General features: G+C 34.1%; 2 protein-coding genes and 1 pseudogene across 3 annotated transcripts; all 3 read right to left on the reverse strand.

Moving 5' to 3' along the window:
• Positions 1 to 6149: 6149 nt before the first annotated feature.
• Positions 6150 to 9406, reverse strand: LOC148235515 (uncharacterized). 2 transcript variants are annotated; one of them, XM_088185145.1, is made up of 5 exons: positions 9336 to 9406; positions 8530 to 8594; positions 8391 to 8457; positions 8246 to 8325; positions 6150 to 8181 (listed from the first exon to the last, which is right to left on the reverse strand). In XM_088185145.1, exons 1-5 carry the CDS (start codon positions 9361 to 9363, stop codon positions 6934 to 6936), a joined length of 1488 nt encoding a protein of 495 aa, XP_088041271.1. In that variant the 5' UTR covers positions 9364 to 9406; the 3' UTR covers positions 6150 to 6933. The 2 variants fall into 2 exon arrangements, with proteins under 2 accessions (XP_088041271.1, XP_088041272.1); XM_088185146.1 differs by having other exon boundaries at positions 7274 to 8181; positions 8246 to 8339.
• A 3375-nt stretch (positions 9407 to 12781) lies between these two features.
• Positions 12782 to 21653, reverse strand: IntS9 (integrator complex subunit 9). The gene is made up of 6 exons (XM_088185147.1): positions 21605 to 21653; positions 20928 to 21530; positions 20607 to 20853; positions 20219 to 20532; positions 13600 to 13702; positions 12782 to 13537 (listed from the first exon to the last, which is right to left on the reverse strand). The coding sequence occupies exons 1-6, from the start codon at positions 21611 to 21613 to the stop codon at positions 12843 to 12845; spliced, it is 1971 nt and encodes a 656-aa protein (XP_088041273.1). The 5' UTR covers positions 21614 to 21653; the 3' UTR covers positions 12782 to 12842.
• On the reverse strand, positions 16487 to 17626 carry LOC148235517 (uncharacterized; annotated as a pseudogene).
• Positions 21654 to 22832: the final 1179 nt, after the last annotated feature.

Raw genomic sequence — 22832 nt, forward strand, 5'->3', positions numbered from 1 at the left:
GACCCACCATACATACGCTTATAAGATTTGCAATATAGTTAAGGTCAGTGTGAGCTTATTTATATATTTAAATTAAAATTTTTGTGACAGTATAGAATTCTTAAGCACCCTGTGTATGTTTGTTAGCAAAATCCATTGTGTCTATTTTTTGCAAAATGACGACAAGTATAAAAATTCAATCACTCATACCTCAGTAGTGTTTAATTTTAACAAAAAGGTAGCTATACATGGAACGTTGAAAAGCCTAAAATACATCAAAATAAAATAAAAAAAATATAGATTTTTGCTTTAAAACAAGCGATGTATCAGTTCGATCGTACCCCCATACTAGCCAATTTGAGACTTTCAGAAAAGTTAACGCTCTTAACTGCTTGGTTTTAATAATTAAATATAAAATTTTTAGTATCGCATAGAACTAATCTGCACCCCCTATACGTTATGTATTAAAAAAATATATAATTTTTTTTTTCAAAATGGCAGCTAATGTAAAAATTAAAAGTGTCATAACTTTGCAAAATAAAATTCAACTAAAAAATGTCGTATGCAAAAAGTATTTACAAACTTAATTTGCATTTAAAAACAATTTTTAATTATTTTTTTTTTGATAAAAACTGAGTTTTTTGGTATATTGACAGGGACCCCAAACGAGCTTTTATGCGACTCTGCATATAGTTAACGCTCGTATTTGGTTTCTACTTAAGATATTGAGTAGAATTTTTCAACAAAAATAGAGCTTTCGAATATACTTACGATACAGTTTAGAAAAATTAACAAATAATGAAAAAATGGTTTTTTTCTTCAAAACACGTTGAGTGTTATGAGTCGATCGACCTACCATTAGAGTCTATAATTAGAGTAATCGAGTACTCGATACTCGAGTATACTTGTCTATTTTTCAAGTACTTGATAATCGAGTATTTTGAAAATTACTCGATTAATACTCGAAATTAAAAACATTTGAAATATATCAGAAACAAAATTAACTTTAACTCGGTCCGGTAAAGGTTAACGTCTTGCTTTTATTTGGCGTTTATGCCCAAAGTCCCGAGTTAGAACGGTTACTATCAGGTATAATTTTTTCATAGTTCCATAGTTGCATAGTTCCGGTCGTCGGCTCTGTTAGTGGGTACGACGGAGAAATTTCTTTTGTGTTTTCTGTCTGACAGTCAAGACTTACCTAATTTATGGCAATGAACAATATGAAATATCAAAAAAAAAAAATTAGGTTTTATCACTATGCAGTTGTAGCGTAAAGTGTTGTAAATTGTTTATACTGATCCCTCAGCTTAAAATATAAACCAAAACAATTGTGTGTTTTAAGGGCCCATACGCACTGTCGGCTAGCCGCCCGGCGACTGTACTTTATATGGTTTTAAATGGGTGCATACGCACGCAGGCGTCGAGTCGCCGGAACGTCAGGCGCGATTCTGCGCAGAGGTGATGCACAGGCGACTTGCCTGTCGCGGCAACCTATAAAAGCATGGGTTTAGATGAGTGCATTCGCACGAGGAGCGACTTTCCAGGCGACTTATACATCATTCACAAAAAATGGCTTCGACACAGAAACGCTCATCGTAGAAATTGAATCCCGAATCGTTTACAATAATTTTATATGAATATTGATAACGAAAAAAAAATATTGTGAAATAATATGTATAATTATATTATATTATTTCTTGCTTCTCGATTTAAATTAATTTTATTAACATAATACAGATACATTTATAATTGCATTTGGGAAACAAAAAGCGTTTCATACGGGGAAATTCAATATTATATTGAAATTAAAATAATATTTTTTTCTCTTTAAAATTAATATTGCAATTTCTTCGCGAATGTACTACCCGACCTCGAGTCGCTCGGCTTAGCCGCCTAGTCTAGCTACCTGCGTTTTTGAGCCGGCGGTCCCTAGTCGCCGGCGGCTAGCCGACAGTGCGTATGGGCCCTTAAGGCATTTAAAGTAAAGTCAGTTCTTTGCGAACCGTTTAGCTCTAGAGTGAAAGGGATTCACCCAAATACATCTTCGAAGGATATAGATTTAAATTTTTCGCATTAATCAGAAGGATTAGAAGATTGTATATTGTTAAGAAAAAAATCTATTCAAGAAGAATTACAAAATGCTATTTTGTCAATAGTCGAAGGAAATAAGAGAAAAGCAGAGAAGGGAATGAAAGAGAACACAAAAAGAGAGTTCAAAATATGTTATATCTATAAAAGGCGAACAGATAAATTAGAAGCCTTATCCAACGCGTTAATGACAATAAGACCAACATCAACAGCAACGGAAAGGGTTTTTTCCACAACGGGAATAATAAAACCAAAGGTTCGCAGTAATATTAAATTCGAGACACATTTTTCATTATTGTTTTTAAAAAGTATGTTCTTGAAGTTAAAATAATTGTAAAAATTAACATACCAAGTATTTTATTTATTTATTTATATGTGCACGAATTTGAATAATAGCTATTTTGGTACATTTGGTAAATACTCGAAAGTACTCGAGTAGTTGATGGTTCGAGTAATTGGAGACTCTACCCACCATACATACGCTTATAAGATTTGCAATATAGTTAAGGTCAGTGTGAGCTTATTTATACATATTTAAATTAAAATTTTTGTGACAGTATAGAATTCTTAAGCATCCTGTGTATGTTTGTTAGCAAAATCCATTGTGTCAATTTTTTGAAAAATGGCGACAAGTATAAAAATATAATCACTCATACCTCAGTAGTGTTAAATTTTAACAAAAAGGTCGCTATACATGAAACGTTGAAAAGCCTAAAATACATCAAAATAAAATATAAAAAATATAGATTTTTGCTTTAAAACAAGCGATGTATCAGTTCGATCGTACCCCCATACTAGCCATTTTGAGACTTTCAGAAGAGTTAACGCTCTTAACTGCTTGGTTTTTAAGATTAAAAAGTTAAGTTTTAGTATCGCATAGAACTACCCTGCACCCCTTATACGTTATGTATTAAAAAAATATATAATTTTTTTTTGAAAATGGCAGCTAATGTAAAAATTAAAAGTATCATAACTTTCCAAAATCTAATTCTACGAAAAATGTCGTATGCAAAAAGTGTTAAGAAACCTAATTTGCATTTAAAAACAATTTTTGATTATTTTTTTTTTGACAAAAACCGAGTTTTTTGGTATATTGACAGGATCCCCAAACGAGCTTTTATGCGACTCTGCATATAGTTAACGCTTGTATTTGGTTCCTATTTAAGATATTTACTAGAATTTTTTAAACAAAAATAGAGCTTTCGAATAAACTTACTATACAGTTAAAAAAAATTAAAAAATTATAAAAAAAAGGTTTTTTTCTTCAAAACACGTTTAGTGTTATGAGTCGATCGACCCACCATACTTACGCTTATAAGATTTGCAATATAGTTTAGGTAAGTGTGAGCTTATTTATACATATTTAAATTTGAATTATTGTGACAGTATAGAATTCTTACGATACAGTTTAGAAAAATTAAAAAATAATGTTTTTTTCTTCAAAACACGTTTAGTGTTATGAGTCGATCGACCCACCATACATACGCTTATAAGATTTGCAATATAGTTAAGGTCAGTGTGAGCTTTTTTATACATATTTAAATTTGAATTATTGTGACAGTATAGAATTCTTAAGCATCCTGTGTATGTTTGTTAGCAAAATCCAATGTGTCAATTTTTTGCAAAATGGCGACAAGTATAAAAATTCAATTACTCATAACTCAGTAGTGTTTAATTTCAACAAAAATCTCGCTACACATGAAACGTTTAGAAGCCTAAAATACATCCAAATAAAATATAAAAAATATAGATTACTGCTTCAAAACAAGCGATGTAGTATTGCATAGAACTACCGTGCACCACCTATACGTTATGTAATAAAAAAATATATAAATTTTTTTCTTAAAATGGCGGCCAATGTAAAATTGAAAGTGTCATAACTTTGCAAAATGAAATCCTACTGAAAAATGTCGTATGCGAAAAGTGTTAAGAAAGTTAATGTGCATTTAAAAACAATTTTTAGGATTTTTTTTTATAAAAATCGAGTCTTTCGGTATATTGACCGGGCCCCCGAACGTGCTTTTATGCGACTCGGCATATAGTTAACGCTAGTATTTGGTTTCTTTTAAAGATATAGACTTGAATTTTTGATAAGAAATAAAGCTTTAGAATATACTTACGATGCCGTTTAAAAAAATTTAAAATTTAAAAAAAAAAGTTTTTTTTTAAAAACACGTATAGTTTTATGAGTCGATCCACCCACCATACATACGCTCATAAGACTTGCAATATAGTTAAGGTCAGTGTGAGCTTATTTATTCATATTTAAATTGCAAATTTTGTGACAGTATAGAATTCTTGGACAACCTGTAGATGTTTTTTAGAAATATCCAATTTGTCAATTTTTTGCAAATTGGCAGCCTGTTTAAAATCTTAAACACTTATTACTTAGTAGCTTGAAAGTTTACGTAAAAGATCGTAATATATAAAACGTTTAGAAACTAAACCTTCATCTAGATAAAATATAAAAATAATAGTTTTTTGCCTTAGAACTAGCGTAAAGGTTCTCTTTTAATTATTGTATCATAAATGTTCAGCGTTCAATTGATTTGTAAATGCACTAATTCAATCACTGATATATATTTAATTGCTCAAGCTGTTTTTTTTTAGATGTAATTCTTAAGTGTAATAAGCAAAGTAAGGTTATTTTATTTTAGAGGGATATTTTTTAATTTGGTTAGAGTGGCTTACGACGAATGAGAATGCAACTGGGTTGTGATTGGATGAGACGGTAGCTTGAAGGTAAATTCGGTTAAACAATTTATATTTGCGAAAGTTTATAAGCCCATATGGGGGCCGATTTACATTTAGATTTGTTATGCCATAACCAGTCGGCACTTGAGTAGCACTAGCGTGGCGGTTAATTATCTACACTGGCAATTTTCCGCGCATCCGGACGCGTCGTCTCGCGTCCGCCTTTTAACTATGTAACCTTCATAAATCATCAATAAAATACTACTGCAGCGTCTAAGTCTGTGTATGATTGCTACCCGTCACCATCACAGACCCTAAACCTAGTGTTATATGAATGATTTACAAATATTTTCGATTCAAATTTGATAAAATTTTATTTATTAATACAATACTTACTTTTAAAATAAGTAATATACCCGCAGAATTTAGACAGCTGTTATTTTTATATTTCAATCGGATCTGTGAATAAATTTATTAGCGCGGCCAACTTTCTTGACAAACTTGGCAACTGTCGACAGACTATAAGAATGAAATAAAATATTAATTTAATTTTTTGTTATTAAAAATATTTATAATTTTGTAAAATAGCAGCCAATGAATTAAGTAGAAAATGCAATTTCTAATGTTAATTTATTTTTTGAATCTTTAAACTTCTTTTTTTTATAATTTAAAAATCGTTATTATTTTGAATGCAATCAATTTTATAAGCTGGCAAAAAAATAAATTTTAATAAAAAAAAATATTAGGAGTAAATTCACGACATACATGACGTTTTAACTAAGTTGAAACAGAAGTCGTTAAATTTTGAAATGATTACACAGCTCTAGTATTTTATTACATATTTATATACATTTTTAATATCATACATTACCCATTATTTATTTGTATTTTAATAATTTATTTAGCTTAATATAGCTAATTTTTACAATAAACAAATTTTAACTAAACATACATATAATATATAACATAACAGAAAAATAAAAATGAATTAATATTACAATTTAATTCTTAATGCACGTAGGTGTTTTTTTATTTCATTTAGGAAACCTGATAGTTCTATTTTTGCCGATTGAACTAGGAATATTATTAATGTATCATAAATTATATAAAAAAACATAATTGTTTTCAATTTCTATAAAATACAAATTATACGATTTAGAGTACATTAAAATGCAAACAAAAACCATTACTTTATAGAAAAAATTGTCGATAGTACAATAGTGTTTTCCGTACCCGCGCATATAGTGTTTTTTATTAAAAAATATTGCAATGAAAGTGCAGATTTTATTTTTAACTAGTAGCAACGATCTAAAAAATAAACAAAATTAGTAAATTAAATAATATAATGTATGTACTTACATGAGAATAATAATAAAATATTAACAAACCTTCAAGAATTACAATCTTTTCTACTGTCGGTATTTTAATATCGCCAGACATGTATTTCTATACCTTCCAATGAAGAGTCTGCTGTATTCTATTTATATATTTGGCTACATTACGTACTTATGTCGATAAAAATCGCAACGACGCCTGCTGTTTTTTTATTAATTTATGGAGGCATTGTTTAAATTTAAACAACGATGACAAAATATGGACCTTTATATGCAAACAGTTATCCGTTTGTTCTTTAGCGTTGTACGTTTGCTGGTTCGAGTAGTCATCAAATATCAACGGATAAGAATGGCAATATATCTATTAACCGACAATGTGAAAAAACAGAACAAACTAAGGATTACCGTCGTCTTTATGACTAAACTGCGTTGGCAGTGAAATCATAATAGTCGCAAAAAAAAACCGGATGAAACCACTAGGAGCTCACTTAAAGAACGAAAGGTGTCAAACTGAAAATATCACTGCAGAGGTATTGATGAATCTCGGAGACGACGGAAAACAATTCAGGAATCATGCCGTGACCTGCAGCGGGTAGAAAACCGTTTGATTGGTCCGGTGCAGAAAACAGTCAACCGGTTCATATTTTCTAAGCTATGCAAAGTTGAACAATCGGAGAAAGAGATAGCAGAACAATTTAGAATAAACCATTTCCGGGATTTCGAAGGTTTGTCGATATCTAATAATGCCTGATTCGAAACAGAGGTTTAAACAAGATACGACGCCCCGACTAACAGAAGTGTGGAAAAATAGAAGGATAAACCGACAGAAGCGACGACTCTACGATTTCGAGAATTTGTCATATATAGGGCACCCGGTAAATCCCTTACAGTTTGCTTTACCGCATTTTTCACATTCAAAGTCATGACTGTAGCTATGAGTTTGCATATGTCGCGAAACACTGGATTTATATTTGAGGACTTTTCCACATATATCGCACTCATATTTGCAAGCGTCATTATGAGTTTGCATATGAGATGAAAGATGCGATTTTGTTCTGAATACTTTGGGACATTTCTCACATTCAAAGTCGCGAACATCACTGTGAGTCCGTATATGTCGTGAAAGCTTGCATTTAAATTTGAATGATTTTCCACATTTGTCGCATTCATATTCACATGGGTTGTTATAATTTTGCATACGCGATAAAAAAAATCGTTTAGTTTTCGAGACTTTTCCACATTTATCATATTCATACTTACAGGCGTCGCCGTGAGTTTGCATATGAGACGAAAGATTGTATTTGGTTCTGAACGCTTTACCACATTTATCACACTCGAAGTTGCGAACGTCGCTGTGAGTTAGCACGTGTCGCGAAAGATAGGTTTTAGATTTAAACGCTTTTCCACATTTACCGCATACACATTCGCAAGCGTCGTCATGAGTTCGCATATGAGTTAGAAGATGGGTTTTAGTTTTGAACGCTTTACTACATTTGGCACATTCAAAATCGCGAGCGTCGTTATGAGTTCGCACATGTTGCGAAAGCTTATATTTAAATTTAAATGCTTTCCCGCATTTATCGCATTGGTATTCGCAAGAGCCGCCGTGAGTTCGCACGTGATATGAAAGATTTGATTTAGTTCTGAATGCTTTTCCACATTTCTCACACTCAAAATCGAGACCGTAGTTATGAGTCTGTTTATGTAAAAAAATATTGCGTTTTGTTTTAAACGCTTTTCCGCATTTATCGCATTGAAATTTGCAAACGTCGATATGGGTCGTCATATGTTGTGAAAGATTGTTTTTGGTTTTAAATGTTTTACTACATTTATCGCACTGGAAGACGCGAGCGTCCTTATGACTTTTTAAATGTTTTAAAAGATTATTTTCGCATTGGAAGACCTGAGGGTTGCTGTGAGTTTTCGAATGTTTCGAAAGATTTTTTTTTGTTTTAAACGTATTAGAGCATCGAAAGCATTGAAATACCCGAGCATCGCTATGAATTTTCATATGCTCCGAAAGAATGCTTTCAGTTTTTAACGCTTTTCCACATTCGCTACCTTCGAATTTATTCAAAATGCCGTCCTAAAATCAAAATTATATATGTTAGATAGATTGTAAACGTTCCGATACAATATTCGATTATTACTCGAATGTTGTAAATTTGGAGAGATACAAGGTCCGCTTCGGAAGTATTCGCTTTAAGTATATCTTTAACATCGTGCATTTCTGAAATCATTAAACTATCAATAATCGAATTCTGCGAATTAAACAGTTGTAACAGAATTTCTAACCTGTTTCGAACGCATCGTCCAAATGCATATCTTCGCTGCTGTCGTATTCGCATTTAACGTCTTCTGACTTCCGATGAAATAAAAAACTTTTCAACATCGCTGATATTAAGTATTGTATTTGATATTACATTTCGTTTACCTCCACTTTACATCGAATCGTGTGGACGGATTTGAGCACTTCTTTTTCATTTTCGATATCAGCTTCTGTGAAGATAAAGAAAAAAACTAAAAATATCTGGTCGTTCTTAATTTTAGGTCTGAAGTATTTTTCTAACAAATATAAAGTGACCAGACATCTCACATTTAAAACTTATTAACCACTTCCCGGTCACAGAACTTTTTAAAAAGGATTAAAAATGTTTGGCACGGACCCCACTCTTTTCTATGCAGCAGTATAAAAAAATACAGCGATTTTAAAATAATTAAAAAATATTCGTACAAATTAAATCTTTAACCAAAAAAGCCTATGATAATTTTCTCGAGAAATTTGATGAGATTTTTGAGATGAGAATTTACAAAATACAAATTTCAGAGATAATTGGAAAGGTACTAACAAATATTGAAAGTGATAAAATTAAAAGAAATCAATTAAGACTTTTGGAGGAGAACGGTAGGACCAAACTCTCACTATGAACTCGCTGAATGTTTCAAATGGAGAAGTCTTAAAAACGATCTTAATCGGCAAACTGTGGAAAAAAGTTTTGAATGTGTTTCAAAATTATATGATTGATTAGATTTACTCTTTGATGAAATATCATATATATAAAAAATAATAAAAATAAACTCATGGTATAAAATAAGGTACCCATATATAAGTAATTTGTGACAGTATTTGTGAATTACATTTCTGATTCCAGAAATCCGATTGTCAATAATTATTCAGTTGTGAATTGTTACATCTGATAATATTTAGTGTGCAAAAAGCGATTGAAAATAATAAAATACCGGTTTTGAAAAATTGGAGCGACGCCATTGCAATTCGACTGACAGATAAACGTCAAAAGTCACAACCTTTTATTTTTGGTCCAAATATCGCATAATTGTCGAGTAATGCATAAAAATATATAATTTGTGGAACTTGCGTATCAACAGTATTAGTTTACTAGATATCTATTATATTGTTCTGAGAAGGATAAGATGAATATTATATCATAGTCAAAATGATAAATCCAGAAAATGGTAATAAATAAATTTAATTAATCGAGGGCTGTGGAGTCGGAGCATTGTAAGCGGAGTCGTAAAAAATCTACCGATTCCGACTCCTTTTTAATCCTTTTCAACCCGATCAGTATTTTTTTAATTGTTCGTCGTGCGCCATGCGTTCTAAGTCGGTAATATAAAGTAAACAAAAGAATTGGAAGCAATTCTTGTTTTTAGATTTAATTTCCTTAGAATCACGGATTTTCGAATATATTATTGATTAAATTAAGTATGTGAGTAGTTAAAAACAATTTTAATTATTTTTTGTTTCATCTTCTTTGTTGTTATTTACGTGAAAATAAATAAATAAAATAATTTAAAATAAATATAATATTTTAAGATTATCTTATCGACATTTTTAAATTCGGAGTCGGAGTCGGACCTTGCGAAAAAGTCAGTGTTAGAGTCGGGAAAATTTTCCAACAACTCCACAGCCCTCAATTAATCAATAACTATTCAAACGATTTCAATTATTAATTAAACTGGCATTCGTAATAACGACAAACAAATCACAAGGTCCATCGTTGCAAGTATGTGGATTGAATTTGGAGAATTCATGTTTTTCTCATGATCAATTATACGTTGCACGCTCTCGTGTAGGAAAACGAAGCGATTTATTTGTATATCCGCCAAATGGAATCACCAAAAACGTCGTATATCCTAGAGCATTGCAATGATCTTGAAAGTAAATAAATTATTAATTTCAATTTATTTAATTCAAATAAAATTATTATTGAATTGATATTGTACATTTTGACGAACATTGACTGTCATGAAAAAACAAGGGATCAAAAACACGTGCGTATTAACGATTCACAGTTTTTTTTATGTATTTTCATTATTTATTCGACGAAGACAAACGTTAAGGAATGATTCATAGAAACGACACATTCAAGTTGCTGTCTCTCGTTTTTTTTACACAAATGGTTTCAAGGGTTTGATGAAGCGCGATGTCGGCTCTGTACAGATATACGAATTTTACAAAGATGCAAAAAGTCTGAAACGTCAAAACCGACCCGAGAATTTGCACAATTTTGATTTCATCGTGAAAAAAGAAGAATGAAATTTCGCTACACGAATCATAATTTCAAATTTTGTGATAAAAATAATATTATTGTTTTTATTATTTTTACTTTGAGCACGAGATCATACGCACGTGAATCGGTTGCGTATGCTCAGAACCGGTCCTGAGTTTCAGTAATGATAATTAGAGCGGTTCGTAGAGTTTAGTCCTCTTCAGCCGTATTTTCTATAGGTGTCCACGTTGAGGAGTTTGTTGCCTCGATGTTGACGTGCTCTTCGAAGCTCAATGCATTCACAATGTTTCGTAACAATTTATTTTTAAATATTTTAATCATTTTAACGCGGCACTGTTTGGCACGTCCCCAAAGTCGTGCGCTGTAGACTCAGACTAGTTTCAGTTTCCCATAAGCCAATATAGGTTTCTATATTTTATTTAAAGTTCTTGTTTTTTCTTTTCAATATGTTCTTTCCACCGCAATTTGGTATTCAGGGTCATGCTAAGGTATTTGGCTGTAATTCCAAATGGACTAGTGTTACATATTATTAAAATTTACAATTGATTAGTTATATTTTTATTAGTGAAGTTGTTATGTACCGATTTTAATTCATTCAACTTTATTTTCCATTTTTGCTCCAGATGGTGTTCATATCAGCGGCTTGTTGAAGTTTTTCAGTAGTATTCGCTATTTCTTTCCCCACTGCCAGGATTGTTGTGTCATTCGCGAATGTTGCAGTTGTGACATTCTTTATTTGTGGCAAATCATACGTGGGACTCCAGCTCTTATTTCTTTTAATTCAGAATATTCGTTACTTTGTTTAATTCTGAATAATCTGTTTTAAACATACGATTCAAGTAATTTTACATATTGTTTCGAAAGTATGCTGTTTAATTTTTGAATTAGGTCTCTGTACCAAAACTTTATCAAAAGCTCGGCAGCATTTAAGAAAATATCCGAACAAATATATTTTTCATCTAGAGCTGTTTGCACCTGATCGATCGTAGAATGTAAATTTCGGAACCCAAACTGATGGTCAGGAATTGCTTTTTTCTTCCCTTAATAGAGAAGAAAAATGCAATTCCTGACCATGAGTTTGGGTCAAATTCTTTTTAACAGGAGTTTTTTTAATACTTTAGATATTATTGGTAGCGATGACATAGGTCTGCACGATTTTATTACGTTAAATCCGAGAGTTCTGTTCTCTCGTACTCCCGGGTGTTATATGAACAACAGTATTCAATGCGAGGGCAAATGTACTACTCCTCTTACAAAAGTTTGAGTTTTTATGTGTGCGGTAGCGGGTAATTAATAGTACCTTTTGAAAGTTTGCGGTTATTATGCGGGAATTAGGTGTCATATTTAATGTTGCGCCACCCTTTTTGTTTAGAACATTAGAATTACATTATTGTATATTTGGGTTGAGGCCGACTTTGACTTTGTCCAACAAGGGGTATGATTTTGCAGCCAAAATAGACGTCGGAAAAGCTGGTAACCAGATTTATAAGGCCGGTTTAGCGTGGTCCGTGACGTCTCAGACTAGCAACTCCGAGGTTTTTATTTATAAAAAATACACTATTATACAACAAAAAAAACGGCCCCAGCTACAGTGACATCTATTTGTTTTAAATTATATTATACATAATAATCTATAATTATTAATATAGATGTCGCCGATTTCTAAACTTTCATACTGGTGATTAATACTTATTAGTAGGTATTCATTACATCCGATTGACTTACTCAGTTGGTACAGATTTACCCCGCTGTAACGCATTGGGCTCACGCTTGTCAGGTTACAAGGAAAGATTTAAAAACGAGGAAAAAAGATTCCGTTTAGAACTGGCAGCAAACCTGATAAAATACTTACTTGAAAAATATTTATTTATTTATTTCGTTAGTATTAATTGCACTAGTTTTTCACATTTTTTAGAACTTACCTATATAAAATCTGTATATTCTTAATTTTCGCCGATGACATTCGGAATCGCACTCATCTTATCGGCGGTTCCGAGCTTCATTTCGATAACTACGCTCGCCCGTATCGACCCGATAAACGTATTTATATCCGGTTCGGCGTTACGTCTACGAGCGAGCGTCATTTGTACTATAAAACGAGTACGTGTAAACCGAGGTAAATTCTCAGCTTCGGTTAAAATAAAAATTTCAATCAAAAAATAGAAAAAAAGTTTAATATTTACAACAACGCTGCGTGCAAAACGGAGCGACGGAATCAAAATCTCGGAAGACATTTCAAAACTATATTTCGCAACTTGAGTCTGAGACCGGGTTCTCCCTGGCAGAATATGTGCGTAGACTTGCCGTCCACCTGTATGATGGTGTCCTCGTTCTGCAAGTGGACGATGCAGCCGCCGGGTCCTCTGTCGATTTTGGCGTCGGCCATCCCTTCCTGGGCTAGCTTCCTCACGAATTCGTCTATCTCCATGTTGCTCCACTCGTATTGTACGCCTCTGAGCGCGTTCTCCGCGAGCGGGGCCGTTCGCTCGTCGGAGGGCGCTGGCTCCGGGTCCAGCGGGGCCAAATGGCGGCGGTTGTCTCGAACGGTTAGCGCGGCAGTCACGGTGGCCGCGTACAGGCCCGGCCGCAGCTCCCGCGGGGTCAGCGAGGCGGCTACCTCGGGAGCCATGTAGACTCGGTCGCGGCGCCGCTTCAGAGGCAGACGCACCTCTATCCCCCTCTTGAACGACAGCACCGGCTTGTCCTCTATCGCGAGGGCGGTCTTGGCCGCTGGACCGTTGGCCTGCGGCGTCAGGTACTGCTCCGGAGCTATTATCGCCTGGGGCTTCAGATCCTTGATTAGCTTGTTGGCCTGCGAGAAGTTGAGCGAGGTGTCGATCGGGCAGTGGAAGGCCTTCATGGCGAGCGGCTGGAAAGGCGCCAGAGCCTCGACGTACGGAAAATCGGGCTCTGAAAGACGAGGGATCAGTCAGACGCGGCGCTCCGGGATCGCGACCCGCGCTCAGACTCACCCGTGAATATGACGGCATGCAAAGGATTGGAACCCCACATCTCGACGAAGTGTACCGCATCTCCGAACCTTAGGCTGGGATGACCGCAAAAAACGACACACGGCTGAAACGAGAGAACCTTTTATCAGAGAACAATATATTTTTTCTAAATAATAAACGTAATTAACCACTTTACAGGCAGTCCCGCACGGGTGTGTGAATTTAGAAATGTCCATCACACGTGGTGTCGAGCCTGTGCGGGAATATGAAAATCGGATTTAAATGTGGTCCCACATATATAAACGTGATTATATTTGTCATTATACTCCACTTCTGAGCATATGCAGGACTCCTTTAGCATTTCGTTTCAAGTAAAAAAAAAAGGTCACTTTTTTTATTAGCTGGGGAAGTCATAAATTAGAAAAATACAAGGCGGTGTGTTACTTACATTTTTGCCCCTTGAAATATTTCTCAATTGCATTAGATGGGATGGAGACAATAAAATAAACTGAATGAATAGATAGGTAGTAAAGCCAGCAAAACATATTCAAGTAAGCATCCTTGACTAATTGGGGTTGCCTTATCTTTCCAATAATTTGACACACTTTTATTACTATATTGCCCCATATTTCTTAGAATGTATTAAACGCAATATGTTTTAAAAATAAAGATTTTATTTACAATTTTTTGGAACACTGCAAAAAATACCCGTATATATAATTTTAAAATATAAATTTTGCAAAAAATATAAATTTTTGAACTTTTTTTATTTTTCCCATTTATATATAATTATTTACTATTATAATTTCCTATAAAAAATATGGTTTTTTTGGAACACTGCAAAAAAACGCCCGCATGCTAAGTGGTTAAAGACTAGCTTAGGTGCTTTAAACAATATGTTATGTACATATGTGTAATATATTAATTTTGATAACTAAATAGTCGTTCTGGTTAAATCCACTAAATTAGTAAGGTAACCAGTATTACTTTCGGCAATACAGTACGGTAAAAAATTTACATACTTGATCGATTTTTCAACAGGATATATGTACTATGTTGTAACAGTTCTCATGAACAATATTTTTTTATGTCGGTGCTGTTGCAAAAATTGTGTCAAACAAAAGTGAAATTTTAATTAGAGAAAAGTTATTTAAATATAAATAATGACAAAAATAATATTTTGACCTCGAGCACTACATTTAAAAACTTTAATGTTACTAAGACATAACATTTCTTATTTTTAACCCATCCGTGCCTGTGGGGTCGATTGACTCCCCCAAGTTTTTGGTTTTTCTCAAATAACTTATTTAATATAAATCCTATTTGTCGCAAACTTTTTGTATTTGTCAAAAAAGTTTAAAGAATAAATATTAAAAATAATCATTGTACTTTATTATCTCCAATCGCGAGAAAAAAATTAAATAAACTCTAATCGCTACTGTCGCCGTGTGATTTGTATACCTGAGTCAGTTTTTAGAGAAATTCGCCTTCTAAGAATTTCGCGCGGCGCCCCCTCCATGCGGTTCCTTCAACGTTTTATCGCAAACTACACCGTTACCCAAAAAAACATACAGTACGAATTGAACCGCCAAATTCGATCGTTATTGTTATTTTCATTTCTCACGTTACTTTTGAAATTGTAAAATGTCTGATCAGCTTGTAACTGACGAAGAGTTGCTAAGAATTTTGCAAGATTCTGAAAAGAGAGTGGTAGCGAATACGATAGCGATATCGATATTGATAATACATTTCAAAAAAGACATTTCTCCCATAAATCGTATCGAAGTTGAAGCGTTTATAGGCATCCTATTATCTTCTGGAAGATTGAATGGGCGTAAAATCCAGTTCAAAGAATTATGGACAGCAAACAAACTGTTTAAACAATATTTTTATTCAGCGGCCATGTCTAGAGATAGATTTTCGGTGCTCAGATTTGATGATCGTTTGACCAGAGAAGATATTTTTTAATAAATGCAATTTATTGTACTTATGTGTGCATAATCACAATTTATAGTTTATTTTTCCAAGCAGCTGCAGGTTATTTCTTATATAAATTCATATAATATTTAGCCGCAATCAGGGAAATATTTCGCCCTCTAACTGTTGGCAAGGACACGCATGCCAATGTAAAAGGGTTTATTTAGAAATGAAGTCAAATTACATAAAATAAAAAATACTATGTACATATATAAAAAGTACAAGACACTAAAAATGTATCTTACCATTAACCATTAGATAATATTGGATTACTGAGAATTTAAAGATTGTCAGATTAGTAAGATTATATTGTATTTTTTTCTATCATGTTATAAGTAAAGTCTCCAATTACTCGAACCATCAACTACTAGAGTATCGAATAGTAAAATTTTAAAATACTCGAGTACTCTCGAGTATTTACCAAATGTACCAAAATAGCTAATATTCAAATTCATGCATATATAAATAAATAAATAAAAGACATGTTAATTTTAACATTTATTTCAACTTTAAAAACATATATTTTAAAAACAATAATGCATTAAATGTTTCGACCTTCATATTATTACGAAGTTTTGTTTTTATAACTCCCGCTGTGGAAAAAACCCTTTCCGTTGCTGTCGATGTTGGTCTTATTGTCATCAGCGCGTTGTATAAGACTTCTAATTTATCAGTTCGAATTTTATATACATTAAATTTTTTGAACTCTCTTTTTAAGTGTTCTTTTTTCCCTGCCTTTTTTGCATTTTCCTTGTTTTTTTCGTCTATCGACAAAATGGCATTTTGCAATTCTTCTTGAATAGTTCTTTTTTGTGATATTATACAATCTTCTTCTTCTACTGATTCTTGAGAAGAATTAAAATCTATGTCATTCGAAGACGTATTTGGGTGAATCCTTTCAAGAATTTCCTGGGCAAGTTGAATTGCAGCGTTTTTAGTGGAATATTTAAAGTTTTCATTTGAAATAGGAACGTTTCCTGTTTGTAAATAAATCAGTAAGGTTATTACAGCTTCGTTTCTGCGTTAATTCATACGTTTTTTAACTGTAATCGACAATTCATTACTTATCAGAGTTCCCAATTCTTCAAATTTTTTAAATAAAAAAATATACACTCCTTCAGCATTCAAAAGAGTGGCATTATTGCTACTCAATTCTTTCACGGCAGTTTCCAGTGGAATAAGTACATCGATTACATTTTTCAAATTAGTGATTTCATTTTCTGAAAAAATATCCATATTCAAATCTCTCAACGTTTTATTCAATGGGTCAGCTATTGAGATAATACGTCTTATCATGACGATCATTGAATTCCATCTAGTTTTTACGTCTAACAAAAGCTTTAATCTTTTATTTTTCATTTGTAAAACATTATCTTGTAAAATTGAATTTTTAACAGGTGATTTTTTAAACATTCTGACAATTTTTCGAATTTTTTCTATAATAGTGTCGATACTAGATGGTAACGATAACGAATAGTATTCATCTTCAATAATTTCTATGTTTTCCGAATCGGAAATTAAATCTTGAGATTCTTCAAAATTCTCTTCCTCAATATTATCATCAACGAAATCGTCTTCATCATCGCTGTTCTCTTCTTGATTCTCGCGCAGAATAGTTTTCTTTTGATGTAAAGAATCTATTACCGCCAAATGTAATGCGGGGTTATGGCAAAGTTGATTGATAATATTCAACTAAGTTCCATACTTTTTCATTACCGCTGCACCGTCATGTGTTGATGCAATAACGTCACTTTTTATATTAATGTCAAATTCAGACAACTTATTTTCCACTAGCAATTTAATTTTTTCTGCATTTCCAATACCTTTAATTTCTGATAAACCTAATACATATGGTTCAATAGTTTTACCATCCATTCCTAGAATGTGAATTGTGACATTTAAAAAACGGGTTAAAGCAGTCAGTCCACTCATCCACCGTGATTGAAAATGATCGATTTTCTTTTTTATATTTTTGAAATATACTTATAAGTTTATTTTTTTCTTCTTCGTAAAATTTAATAATATTTGTTGTTACAGTTGTGGCACTTGTTGGCATTCTATATCCTTTGGATTCAACATAACCCTTAATAGCTTTTGATTTTACTATAGCATTTATTGACATACCATCAACTGCTGCAACTCTTGAAAGTATTTCCTCTAAAGATTTCTTTTTTATAAAATGAATTAAAGTGTTACATCTTGGTATTTCTAATCTAGTTTTTTTCTTATCATTTTCTATAGCAATGTCGTGTTGGATTTTATTCACAAATATATCATGACATTTCAAATGGTTTATCAACCCAGTAGTTGTCGATGCTTTGCATCCAATGCTTTTACCACATATATTGCATACAGCGATCGGTGAATTGTTCTCTTTTCTTAAAAAATAAGCCCAAACTTCTGATCGCTTTGACATGGCTAAAATATTATATATTAATTAATTTTCTATTATTTTTATGTAAGGAAATATATTTAACAAATCACTAATTACCGGCTATTGCTTGTGCTCAGGGGGAATTAAAATTTATAACTCCAGTAGCCCCAATTGCATCGATTTTGGAAAATTTGCACGTAAATAACTAAAATATACATATTACGATAGTTATGATTTGATTAATCATTTCAAATTAGTTTTTAATTGACTCACCTAATATTAATTATCAAGCCAGGCTACCACACACAAAACACAAACTTTCACTCTAGACCAGGGGCTCCCAACTTTTTTGTATCCTAGAGCGCATTTTACAATATCGGTAGGGCGGCGGGCACAATCTGACTCGTCAAAGATTACTTTTTTGTCACTTACAGGAGCTATAATCGGAAAAAAAGTCGGCGATCTCGGCCGATTTGAGCTGTAGTTTCGATTCGGACAACTTCGAGAGAGTGTAGTAGAGGCTTAACAAATAATTAAAAATAATTTAAATTTTTAATTGGTGTTTGTGAAAAAAATTCTATTGCGGTCGAATAGTGGCGGGCGCACACAAATCGGTCACGGGGTTGGGAACCCCTGCTCTAGACGTTTCGCAAAGAACTGCTTTTACTTTAAATGCGTTTAAAATACACAGTTGTTTTGGTTTATATTTTTAGCGGACGGATCGGTATAAACAATATAAAACACTACATAATCGTAAAACCTAAAATATATTTTTTTTGTATTTCATATTGTTTGTTGCCATAAATAAGATAAGTCGGGACTGTCGGAAGACACAAAGCACAAAAGAAATTTCTTCGTTAAACCCACTAGCATAGCCTACGACTGAAACTATGCAAAAAAAATATTACCTGATAGTAACCGTTCTAACTCGGGGCTTCGGGCATAAACGCCAAAAGCAAGACGTAAATAAGGTTATTGTTGTTTCTCAAATATTTAAGAAAAATCGATTTTCGAGTATTAATCGAGTAATTTTCAAAATACTCGATTATCGAGTACTTGAAAATAGACGAGTATACTCGAGTATCGAATACTCGATTACTCGAATTGGAGACCCTAGTTATAAGGAAATCCCAACATATTTTTTTTTAGTAAATATTATCTCCCGTCAGATATTACTGGCTTACTGGAAGTACCGAATCTCAGAAATGACACATTTTTTTAGAAAGTGGGAATTTTTTAGAGTTATTATTTTTTAATTATTAGCACGATACACATAAAAAGTTATGAATAAGAATTCAGTTTGCCTGAATTACAATGGTGAGTGAGTATTTGATTGCAATTAAATTATATATCAGTAAACTCGTATTAGCAATAATGTCATTTCTCACATTTGTTGATAATAATTTGCACAAAATATCACAATCCGAACGAAAGGTGTGCTTGAAAAAAGTTTTTACAAATTTGTAATTAATATAAAATGTTAATATATATATGTATAAAATAAACATATTTTTTAGTGTTACACTTGTATTTTTTGTGTTTATAAAATAAATGTGTTTATTTTTTCAAATTTTTGTTTTAATTTCAAAATAGTATTTATATATTGACTTTTTTGTATATTAATATTAACAACATAAATGTTGCAACAATTTTTATTTCAAAAATTGAAATAATAAAGAAATGAAATACTTGTTTATTTTTTTGGGTTACTCTGTAGTTTTATGTACCGAGCGCGCGGCAGTCACTCGTATACCTGCAAAGCTAATCTGCAGCGAAATCTCGGCGTTTATTTAATAATTAATTTAAAAATCCTAAATATTGACCAGATGATGAAGCTTATCATGAATAACAAATTTTATACTTAGAATTATCCATTTTTAAATAAATTTGATGAAGAATTCATCAATATCTTGACTTGAAATGCTCGGGGGAGTTGAGCACCGTGGCGTATGAGTTAATAAGTAAAACGAAACCTCAAGAGATGTCGTTAGATAAGGTTTTAATATTCCGTTGAAGGAATTTTCAACCTTAAAATATACGAAACAGCTACGATATAAGGTTCAAAAGTTAACGACGGTGTAATGATATTTTATATTGAAACATAAATACTAGAATATTAAGATTGATACATTAAGATTGAAAAATATAATCACCAAAGTGATTTTGTGTTTATATACAAACAAAGACATATTACCTTACTAATTTACAATATCACCGTTCTTTAAGAAAAAATTGGTAAATACATGATATTTAGCGACCACGTATACTTTATATTTTTGAATCAATCACCTGTCTGAAGTCGGCGGTGAACCCGTCCGAGTGGATGTGCTCGAAGTGCCTGAGGCGCGAGTTCCTGACGAGGAACGCGTGCGGAAACGGCTCCTCCGGCAGGTAGACCTTGTTCTGTTTGGCGCCGGACAGCCACTCGGCCAAGATGTTGGAGTAGGCCAGCGACGAGTCGGCCACGGGGGACACGAAGAACATGGGCACCTGCGACAGCCCCAGGCTGTCCAAGTGGCCGGAGAGGCACTCGAACAGGTCGTAGACGACGCCGCTGGGGTAGCAGGGAATAAGCACGGAACCGCCGGCGCGCAGCGTCATGGCTGAAACGAGAGCGGAGGTGAACGACGCGACTCGGCGTCTCGAGTCTCGAGCGTCTAGGGTCGGAAGCGGTTACACGCGTGCATGCACAGGTCCCCCAGCATGCTGTCCGGATTGTGCGAAGGGGTCTGCGTGAGGCCGGCGATGATGAGCAGGTCGGCGTTCTTGAGGGCGGCCTGGTTGATGGGCCGCGGGTGGGTGGTGAGCGTGCTGGACCCGCTCACGTACGCGATCTTCTCGTGGGACGAAGTCAGCACCCAGTTGCTGGAGCCGAGGCAGAAGCCCGAGCTCACGGGCGTCACCTGTAGCGCGCCGTACACGTCCTGAAAGCGGAGGAGATGAAACAAACGGTGCAATAGGGGGAGGAAATCATATATACTCAACTCAGTATACTCACGATTTTCTCGTCGTATCCTACGATGCGCACTCTACTCAGCGCCCTGTTGAGCGTCTCCGTGTTGTACAGGCGCTTCCACGAACGGGGCTTGGAGGCGTCGCAGAGCGGCGCCGGCAGCAAGTGCAACATCTCCTTCCACTGGGCGGCGACGGCCGCCTTGGGCGCCTGCTCGACGAACTCGACCAGCTCCTCGAGCAGGAAGCGGCCGATCTGCAGCGTGGGCTCCGTGGCGTAGACGACGCCCTTGAAGCCGGTGCCCTCGGTGACGAACGGCAGAGCCAGCATGCACGTGTAGTTGGAGATGAGAATGGCGTGCAGCTGCGAGAAGTCCACCACCTTGTCGAGCGGCGGGCAGAACTCGGGCGCGCTGTCCACGAACACGCGACCGAAGCACTCTTTGAGCTCCCCCTCCAGCAGCGGGTCGGCCGCGTGCGCGTGCGGCGGCATGTACGTCGGCAGCGCCGCCAGCCGCGCCGACGGCACCAGAGGCAGGGGCAGGAAGCACAGCGCCGAATGCGCAGACAGCCCGCAGTCCAGCATGATGTATAGCTCCTTGAAGCTGATCACCGTGCACGGCTTGGCCGCGTCGCCGCTCAGACTGTACTGCGATTGGACACAAACTGTTTTAGAGCCGACTTGTACTTGTTTGTATGCTGTCGTACGCTGTCGATACTAACGAGCTTCATTTCGCCGTCGCCGTCGCCGTCGCGATGACACTAGTGTAGTGTTGCCGCACGGCAAAACAGTTTACAAATAATATTCAGTATATACCTACTAAATATGTGGTTAATCCTTTCAACGCCAAGCGCATGATATGATGCGCTCGTTAAAACCTTCGTTTTTAAAGAAACGGAAAGGTAAAAGTTGGCAATATATGTTTTAAAAATCAGTTTGAGCTCCTAGTAAGCAATTTCAGTGATTTTATTTATAGAATTTGCGATGAAACAGTGGTATATATAATTATAAAGTCACGCTTTAATTCTAGTCGTTTGTATTTCGCGCGCGGTTTCGATCGTGCTCTTCAGGCCACTTTTAGGGTTAGCACAAACGCATCGCGGAAATTCGTTTTTTTTATACTTTAATTTATGAATCGAAATTAAATTATGTCATCAATATTTCAATGATGATTGTAATTTGTAAATACTTGTGAATATATTTATACGTTATTTCGACTGTTTTAATATTGTCCACTGTTTTTATTGTTTGTAATAATTAAATAATATTAATTACTATTAAATACCTAATAATAAATATAAATAAGATGTAATTAATAAAATATAAATATTAACTCTTAGTAAATATTAAATATTAATAATAATAACAAAAACGATTCCTTGTCGTAGAATCATTTTATTTTACTTGTTCTATTATTTTATAATTTATTTGTAATATGTTTATTTATTTACATTAAATTAATACCATCGTGACCTAACAGGTTACCCCAATGCGTCACGATGGTCGAGAAGTTTATTATTTAAGAAGTTTATTGTTTATTATTTTATTATTAGCTGGAATGTGCAATATTACAACCAGGAAAAATGCAAACAATAGCGGAAGAAATACTAAAACTCAAGCTATATCTAGAAGCCCTACAAGAAATTAGGTGGAAAGGGCAAAACCGATCACCGGTTGTAGCGCTGTGGAAGAAGAAGAAGAATATGTATATGTTATAAATTATACATATAATTTTATATAGTTAAATGTAACATCGTATCTTGCTATCAAGTTTTATTATTTATTATTTTTATATATAAAGAAATATGACAACCTTCAACAACAACCAATTGCAAACACCATTGATCAAAAACAAACGGTTTGGTTATAAGGGTTATTTTTGTGTACGATTTATGGGATTTTGTATGCATCAAAGAAATCTTGTCGATTTGTAAATTTTTATAACAGGAT

Source organism: Plectrocnemia conspersa, unplaced genomic scaffold, assembly GCF_051122295.1.
Source record: "Plectrocnemia conspersa isolate PC_06_02 unplaced genomic scaffold, ASM5112229v1 ptg000004l, whole genome shotgun sequence".
Classification (NCBI taxonomy): Eukaryota; Metazoa; Arthropoda; class Insecta; order Trichoptera; family Polycentropodidae; genus Plectrocnemia; species Plectrocnemia conspersa.